The sequence below is a fragment of the Oncorhynchus keta genome, chromosome 9 (assembly GCF_023373465.1).
Source record: "Oncorhynchus keta strain PuntledgeMale-10-30-2019 chromosome 9, Oket_V2, whole genome shotgun sequence".
Taxonomy (NCBI): domain Eukaryota; kingdom Metazoa; phylum Chordata; class Actinopteri; order Salmoniformes; family Salmonidae; genus Oncorhynchus; species Oncorhynchus keta.
In genome coordinates this window covers 15,983,423-15,992,348 of record NC_068429.1, presented here as the reverse complement: position 1 = coordinate 15,992,348, position 8,926 = coordinate 15,983,423, and the positions used below count along the sequence as shown (strand labels likewise).

At 40.1% G+C, this 8,926-nt stretch overlaps 1 protein-coding gene across 1 annotated transcript; it reads right to left on the bottom strand.

Annotated features, from left to right (window-relative positions):
- Positions 1-3,235: 3,235 nt before the first annotated feature.
- On the bottom strand, positions 3,236-5,543 carry LOC118387342 (nuclear apoptosis-inducing factor 1-like). The gene is made up of 3 exons (XM_035775592.2): positions 4,979-5,543; positions 4,668-4,712; positions 3,236-4,261 (listed from the first exon to the last, which is right to left on the bottom strand). Exons 1-3 carry the CDS (start codon positions 5,421-5,423, stop codon positions 3,750-3,752), a joined length of 1,002 nt encoding a protein of 333 aa, XP_035631485.1. The 5' UTR covers positions 5,424-5,543; the 3' UTR covers positions 3,236-3,749.
- Positions 5,544-8,926: the final 3,383 nt, after the last annotated feature.

The following is an 8,926-nucleotide window of genomic DNA, read 5'->3' as shown; positions in this document are numbered from 1 at the left end:
GTCCCTCCTATCTTCTAAATATAAATCGAGATGCTATAAGCACCGCCTTCGGCTCAGAGAATCGTGTAGATTACTTTTTGCATTATGTATAATAAATAACCTGAATTGATAGACAGTATTCACAAACATAAACGTCTTAGACATTACAATCAATTTATTTTAACCACCCAAAAGTTATATAATTTTCAGTTAATTAAATACTCATAAATCCACATTTTCTGGGGAGAAAATGATTATGTTCTTCTACTAGCCTATTATCAATATGTGAAAACATCAAAGTACGTTAATGTGTAGAGTACTCGTCTAAAATAAATAACCTTCACACTGTCATGTCAAATTGTGATTAGTTAAATCTTAACATAGAGCGCCATCTGCTGGTAATTGTAACATTGACGTTGCATCCTAATTTGTATTGAGTCAGTGTTAGCCTACATTTTACAGTCAGTCGTGTCAGTGCCAGCAAACTGTATTTTTCCATCAAACCCAACCAAATCATGAGAAAACAAAAAGGTAATTACTTGACACATTGGAAAGAATTTACAAAAAAACAGAGCAAACTAGAATGCTACAGTAATTGGCCCTAAACAGAGAGTACACAGTGGCAGAATACCTGACCACTGTGACTGACCCAAAATTAAGAAAATCTTTGACACTCAGTGAGCATAGCCTTGCTATTGAGAAAGGCCCCCAAAGGCAGACCTGGCTCTCAAGAGAAGACAGGCTATGTGCACACTGCCCACAAAATGAGGTGGAAATTGAGCTGCACTTCCTATCCTCCTGCCAAACGTATCACCATATTAGAGACACATTTCCCTCAGATTACAGACACACAAAGAATTCAAGAAAAGGGCAACCAGTGAGGAACAAACATCATTGTAAATACAACCTATATTTATGTTTATTTATTTTCCCTTTTGTACTTTAACTATTTGCACATCATTACAACCCTGTATATACATTTACATTTACATTTAAGTCATTTAGCAGACGCTCTTATCCAGAGCGACTTACAAATTGGTGCATACACCTTATGACATCCAGTGGAACAGCCACTTTACAATAGTGCATCTATACATATGACATTTGAAATGTCTTTATTCTTTAGGAACTCTTGTGTAATGTTTACTGTTAATTTTGAATTGTTTATTTCACTTGTATTTATTATCTATTTCACTTGCTTTGGCAATGTAAACATAAACCCAGCAGAAAAAGAAACGTCCCTTTATAAGGACCCTGTCTTTCAAAGATAATTCATAAAAATCCAAATAACTTCACAGACACTGTTTCCCATGCTTGTTCAATAAACCATAAACAATTAATGAACATGCACCTGTGGAACGGTCGTTAAGACACTAACAGCTTACAGGCGGTAGGCAATTAAGGTCACAGTTATGAAAACTTAGGACATTAAAAAGGCCTTTCTACTGACTCTGAAAAACACCAAAAGAAAGAACCCCAGGGTCCCTGTTCATCTGCGTGAACGTGCCTTAAGCATGCTGCAAGGAGGCATGAGAACTGCAGATGTGGCATGGTCAATAAAATACAATGTTCGTACTGTGAGATGCCTAAGACAGCGATATAGGGAGACAGGACAGACAGCTGATCGTCCTCGCAGTGGCAGACCACGTGTAACAACACCTACACAGGATCGGTACATCCGAACATCACACCTGCGGGACAAGTACAGGATGGCAACAACAACTGCCCGAGTTACACCAGGAACGCACAATCCCGCCATCAGTGCTCAGACTGTCCGCAATAGGCTGAGAGAGGCTGGACTGAGGGCTTGTAGGCCTGTTGTAAGGCAGGTCCTCACCAGACATCACCGGCAACAACGTCACCTATGGGCACAAACCCACCGTCGCTGGACCAGACAGGTCTGGCGAAAAGTGCTCTTCACTGACGAGTCGCGGTTTTGTCTCACCAGGGGTGATGGTCGGATTGTGTTTATCATCGAAGGAATGAGCGTTACACCGAGGCCTGTACTCTGGAGCGGGATCGATTTGAAGGTGGAGGGTCCGCCATGGTCTGGGGCGGTGTGTCACAGCATCATCGGACTGAGCTTGTTGTCATTGCAGGAAATCTCAATGCTGTGCGTTACAGGGAAGACATCCTCCTCCCTCATGTGGTACCCTTCCTGCAGGCTCATCCTGACTTGACCCTCCAACATGACAATGCCACCAGCCATACTGCTCGTTCTGTGTGATTTTCTGCCAGACAGAAATGTCAGTGTCCTGCCATGGCCAGCAAAGAGTCCGGATCTCAATCCCATTGAGCATGTCTGGGACCTGTTGGATCAGAGAGTGAGACATTTCCAGGAACTTGCAGGTGTCTTGGTGGAAGAGTGGGATAACATCTCACAGCAAGACCTGGCAAATCTGATGCAGTCCATGAGGAGGAGATGCACTGCAGTACTTAATGTAGCTGGTGGCCACACCAGATACTGACTGTTACTTTTGATTTTGAACCCCCTTTGTTCAGGGACACATTATTCAATTTCTGTTAGTCACGTCTGTGGAACCTGTTCAGTTTATGTCTCAGTTGTTTAATCTTATGTTCATACAAATATTTACACAGGTTAGGTTTGCTGAAAATAAACGCAGTTGACAGTGAGAGGACGTTTCTTTTTTAAATTAATTCATGTTTCCCATGCCTATAAAGCCCTTAAATTGAAATTGACTACGGGAAGGGTACACACCAGTTTGGCCCACGTGTTGAGGATCAGTGTGGCGGGAGGTGCTGTTGCCTTCCTTCATCATCTGGGTCAGCTCGTCAGGAAGTCTAGGACACAGTTGCAGGGGCGTTCAGAGCTTTGTGATGAGCTTGGAGGGCACTATGGCTTTGAAGGCTGAGCTGTAGTTGATCAACAGCATTCTTACATAGGTATTCCTCTTTTCCAGGTGGGATAGGGCAGTGTGCAATGGCGATTCCGTCGTCCGTGGATCTGTTGGTACGGTATGCAAATTGTGGTGTAGGTGATATGAACACTTCATGATGACAGAAGTGAGGGCTATGGAGTGAGTCATTTAGTTCAGTTACCTAGCTTTTTGGGGTACAGGAACAATGATGGACATTTTGAAGCAAGTGAGGACAACAGACTGGGGAAGGGAGGTTGAATATGTCCAGAAACACTCCAACCAGCTGGTCTGCACATGCTCTTTGGATGCTGTAGAGTACCATAAAACATAGAGAACAGGTTAAAAAAGACTAAAGGAAAAACTCATATTTTATGGTATCATTTAAAGAAAGAGTTTATTTTTGTTGCATTGATTTTGAAAATAATCAGCAAATTCTGCACAGAGATAAAAATGTGATGTAACTATGGCCCACTGGCTGTAAAGAAAAAAAAGTATTTAATTCCAAAATCAATCTAGCCATGCTGACTAAGAAGAAAAAGGGTTATGACAATCCGGTATACTCTTTTTAGTCAGTATGGCTAGGGTCAATTACACCAATCAATAGCAGAAAATGTCAACTTCATTTTACAACCAATACAGCAACTTATCTCTATCTAGATATGTATTTCTAGAACTACAACCCTAAACCTAAATGCTTGTTCTAAGGCAACTTATTACAATTCTCTTTCTCACAAACATGAGCAAGCTCACAAATGCATTTCATACACCCTCTCTCATTCACACACACACACACACACACACACTTTCTCATTCTCTCTCTCTCACACACACAAACAAAAACAAACAAACAAACAAACAAACAAACAAACACACACACACACAGAGTCTTTATTAGCCTTCGTCTGCTGGCTGTGGAGGTGGGGTCTTGGGCCTCTGTTCTGAACCCTCTGCAGCAGCCCCAGAGCTGTTGTTGGAGTTGTCAGTCCCGCTCTGCAGGAACTTCCTCAGGTCCTTGAGAGCAGGCCTCATCATCTGAACCAGGGCCAGCAGGGCTGCCTGGGTTCCCTCCAGGGCCTGGGCCTGCCTCTCCTGGGCGTAGGCCTGTGCTTCCTGGGACCTCCGGATCATCTGCAGCAGCTCGTTCTGGCCCTCCAGGTGCTGGGCAATCTGCCTCACGTGCACATTGGTGACCCGCTGTTCTTGGAGGAGCCGGGCTGAGTTGAGGGCGATGCGGCTCTTCAGCTCCTGGGGCTTGGCCTGGCTGTGTGGCGGAGAAGACGACACTGACGTCAGCATCTCCACCGGATGCGACTCCACAGCAGTCACCACGGTGGGCGTGGCTTCAGTGGTGGTGCAGTACTCCACCACACCGCCTTCTTCCAATGTGTGGTATGTGGTCTCGACTGGTGGAAAGAAAGATGGTTTTGCCTGTAAGTATAGGATTATTCACTACTGGTCTTGGAGATATACAGGCTGATTAAACTATTCATCAAGACCCTTGATTAGCTGAATGATTCAGCCTGAGAATCAGACTGAGTCCAATGTGGCTCTGTTGGTAGAGCATGGTACTTCCAACACTAGGGGTGTGGGTTTGATTCCCATGGGGGACCAGGGCGAAAAAGTATGAAAATGTATGCACTCAGTACTGTAAGTTGCTCTAGATAACAGCATCTGTTAAATGACTGAAATATAAATGTATTAGTGCTGTGGGGGGCTGCACACCCTATTGTTCACCTCAAGTAAAGTGCAAAATTAATTCAAAATAAATTATAATGCCAAACATTTCAAACCTTGAAATAAACTACTTACCATCTAATTTAGTCTCCTCACATGATGCTGAAGCTGTCTGAAGGCCTATACATATCAGAGACAGAAAAGGTCAGGACAGGAAATTGTAAAGAAAAAGTGTGTTTTGAAAAGATTAAGCAATGTATTGAAGCAATGTTTTTCCTTTAATTTTGGGTGGCAATCTGAATAAATGGCTATTGCGACATAAATAACATTATTTACATATATTCACACTATTAGTGTGTAACATTGGAGCTGACGAACAGTAATTCACTCTAGCTCTTTATGCAAATTTCATTACAGTCTGGTTAAAAATATTGTGAAAATCGTACTCTCTGTGAGTGTCACGGTGGTGGCTGAACTCATAGTAACAGGTAAAGTTATCTCAGCATCTGGGTCTCCAGTAGGTAAACTGATGATAGTCGCCTCTCCCAAAAGGTTACAAATACGCTGCTGCATAGCAGTGAGGATGACGTGAACCGGAGTGCAGTCGGTAGTGGTCTCCTCAATTGCCGCCCTAGCCTGGGCCACTTTTCGCCTCACCTCGGTCTTCATATCCGACCACTTCTTCTTGACTTCAGCCAACTCTCTTGGGCATGTTGTTACAGCGTTCACCTTCTTCAGAATTTCTATCCACGCGTTATTCTTTGCTATGTGAGTGACTCCAGCATTGAAGTGGTTAACGAGTGTGTGCTTTTGTTTCTCTATTTCCTCCACAATAATTTCGACCTCCCTCTCTGAAAAATTCATTTTTCTTTTTTTTGTATTCGATGCCATATTTGAATAAATTCCTGTTTTTAAAATACAATTGTGCGTATTGTACGCAAAAATAGTAGGATTTACTCAATTGATCTGCGCAACGTAATGGCTTCCAGAATCGGCTTCTTCTTCTTCTTCCTACAAACAACGCTTACGTTCGTTGTGCATAGATCTCCGCCCAACCTACCAATGTAGCGCCATGATTGGTTACATTCTGAGGTTCCTCCAGTTTTACCTGCTACCGTTGGCTAAACCAAATGCCAATCGTTAATCCTCACAAAACGATTTATTTTTGTAGTAAAAACAACAACAAATTGATAACATGATAACATTGCATTAATATATACAATAGGCTATGTTGTGATGTGGATGTTTTGTCATGAGATGGTGAGTCTAGTCAGTATGTTTTCATTTACGTATTTAAATTCACCGGTTTCCTTGTGGGTCTGACAAATGTACATTTAACGATGGTGATTGGCTACTGGACATTTCCATCATGCGCATTCCAACACCCTCCCCATTCAGACGTCGCGCTTTTCCAGTCACTCTTTGAACGAGTTCGTTTTGCATGGCCCGGTGCCACAGAGGGAGGGAGGGGTTTTAATTTTAGACCATGTCATCAAAGATGTTTATAACTAAGCCAAGATAGACCAGTGCCTGTCGTTATCAAATGGAACACATTTGTCATAGTGGGCAGAAAAAGCAAGGAGGTGGGCAGGCCTATTTCTATTTTGTCCTGTTTATCAAAAGTGTTGGAAAAATTGACTGGCTGGCTTTCTTGATGTCTATAGTATAATCTCGGGTATGCAATCTGGTTTCCACTCAGGTTATGGTTGACTTTAAAAAAATGGTTTCAACAGCTTTCTTTTTAGAATAATGTTGGATGGTCTTAATGTACTGCTCGAATTCCTTATAGAAAACACAGAAGAGTGTTTTTTATGAGTGAATTTACATTTATGAATATGCAATATTTCCATAAGCACAATTAGATTTATGAGGTCAAATTGTTTTTCTTTATCCTTATTATGGTTAAGGAAAACGAGCAGCACATTCTCCCATAAAAATAAAAAAAGTCATCAATATTAACAATATTAACAACAATATTAACAATATTAACAACAATATTAACAATATTAACAATTATAAAACTGAATATCTTTTCATAATTGTTTTACATGTAGACAATGCCAAAATAAATGCTAAACTGTTTCTGGATGCTCAACACACAAAGTACAGTCAATGTTAATGTCTTTTTTAAGTTTCTTAGAGTAATGATTCGCAAGGTAATACTTATGGATCATTCTGAAAGAGACCTAATTTGACCTTGTTAACAAGCAGGTATTTGTGTGGTAATAACCATACTTTTTTCCAACAAATATTAGTGACCAATGTAAGTTGTGAAATAAGGAATGGATACAATATCCCTTTGAAATAAATCACTTATAGATCTGTTGTTTTGAGGGAGCAAGGAGAAACCAACATTTTCCTATTGGTGAGTCAACTGGATTAAGCAAGGGTAGGTCAAGAAGATGAGGTCTGGCTACACCTCTAAACAACATGAGAGTTCCAGATGGAATTAGCATCAAATACTATGCCGAACTCTCTAAGTGTAACAGGGATATTGTAACGAGATAAAAAATTCCTCACAATTGAGTAACAATCCTTCTGCATTAAAAAGTTTACTCACCACCAGGATATGATTATTAAACCAGTTCTTAAAAAAGAAAGACTTGTTTCTATGCAAAATAACCGTATTGTTCCAAATTAAATACCTATGCGGGGGAAAATTATGTTTATATATTAACGACCACACTAAGAATACTTGTCTATGAAAAGCAGATAATTTTGTAGGAATCTTATCAATGTTTTAGTTACAAAGTAACATAAAATTGAGGCCACCAAAACGGGGGAAGATATAATGAGGGATGAGATTTCAAATTGAAGTTGGATTCTTTAAAACCTCTAGTGACTCCCCATCCCGCATGAGGGAGCTTAATCATCGACTGAAACCAATTAACATAACACAACGGACATCAATATTCCTAGAAAATATTCCTATTCATGAAAATCACATGTGAAATATATTGAGACACAGCTTAGCCTTTTGTTAATCACCCTGTCATCTCAGATTTTCAAAATATGCTTTACAGCCAAAGCTAGACAAGCATTTGTGTAAGTTTATCGATAGCCTAGCATAGCATTTTGTCCAGCTAGCAGCAGGTAACTTGGTCACGGAAATCATAAAAGCAATCAAATTAAATCGTTTACCTTTGATGAGCTTCAGATGTTTTCACTTATGAGTCTCCCAGTAAGATAGACAATGTTCCTTTTTTCCAAAAATATTATTTTTGTAGGCGAAATAGCTCCGTTTGTTCTTCACGTTTGGCTGAGAAAACGCCCCAAAATATTCCAAATTAGCTCCATAATATTGACAGAAACATGGCAAACATTGTTTATAATCAATCCTCAAGGTGTTTTTCAAATATCTATTCGATAATATATCCACCGGGACAATTGGTTTTTCAGTAGGACCGATTGGAATAATGGCTACCTCTGTATTTGACTCGAGAATCACTCTGGGAGCCATCAGGTGATCAGTTGCGCAATGTAGCCGCTTACGGGTATTCTTCAACATAAATGCGTAAAACTATGTCACAATGCTGTAGACACCTTGGGGAATACGGAGAACAAGTAATCTGGTTGATAGCCCATTCACTGCTCAATAGGAACGCATTGGAACGCAGCGCTTTCAAAACATGAGGCACTTCCGGATTGGATTTTTCTCAGGCTTTCGCATGCAATATCAGTTATGTTATACTCACAGACAATATTTTTATAGTTTTGGAAACATTAGAGTGTTTTCTATCCTAAGCTGTCAATTATATGCATATTCTAGCATCTTGTCCTGACAAAATATCCCGTTTTACTACGGGAACGTTATTTTTTCCAAAAATGAAAATACTGCCCTCAAGTCACAAAAGGTTTGAAATGTTTAGCCCAATTTATCTTAAAAGTATTATTCAAAGTAGGAAAATCTAAAAAAAATTGAGACCACTATATTCGTATGAGTTCATAACAACAGATTTCCTAACATAATGTGTATGATTTTTCCAGATGAAGTTGAAAAACACCTGGTCAACTGCTTTACCTATTTTGTTGTCAACATGTAGGGACTAGACTGTATAAGTAAGTCTGGAAATACCTTCAGCTTTAGAAAGAAATACTCAACCTTTCAAGGATAAATCCCTCTGCAATCAATGGTTCAACTTCTTTTTGTTAGAAAAAATAATAGGTATGAAATTGAATGAGCATCTTTCCTGTTGATCCTTAAATATGGTAATTCCAAGTATGTTAGTTTTCCCTTGACTGGAATATTGCATATAGAGGGTATCACACAGTCTTTAACAGCAAACAATTCACACTTATTAAGGTTTAGGCAAAGACCAGATGCTTTGGAAAATATATTTATCACATCGATTGCCCTAGTAATCTGGTCAGCATCTTTCAAAAAGAGGGTGGTG

Bases quoted from the DNA above. Each gene is read 5' to 3' on its own strand.
- LOC118387342 (XM_035775592.2), bottom strand. From the start codon at position 5,423: ATGGCATCGAATACAAAAAAAAGAAAAATGAATTTTTCAGAGAGGGAG. The intron at 4,713-4,978 runs GTACGATTTTCA...TGATATGTATAG, and splicing joins CACCGTGACACTCACAGAGA to GCCTTCAGACAGCTTCAGCA. The intron at 4,262-4,667 runs GTAAGTAGTTTA...TCTTTCCACCAG, and splicing joins TGAGGAGACTAAATTAGATG to TCGAGACCACATACCACACA.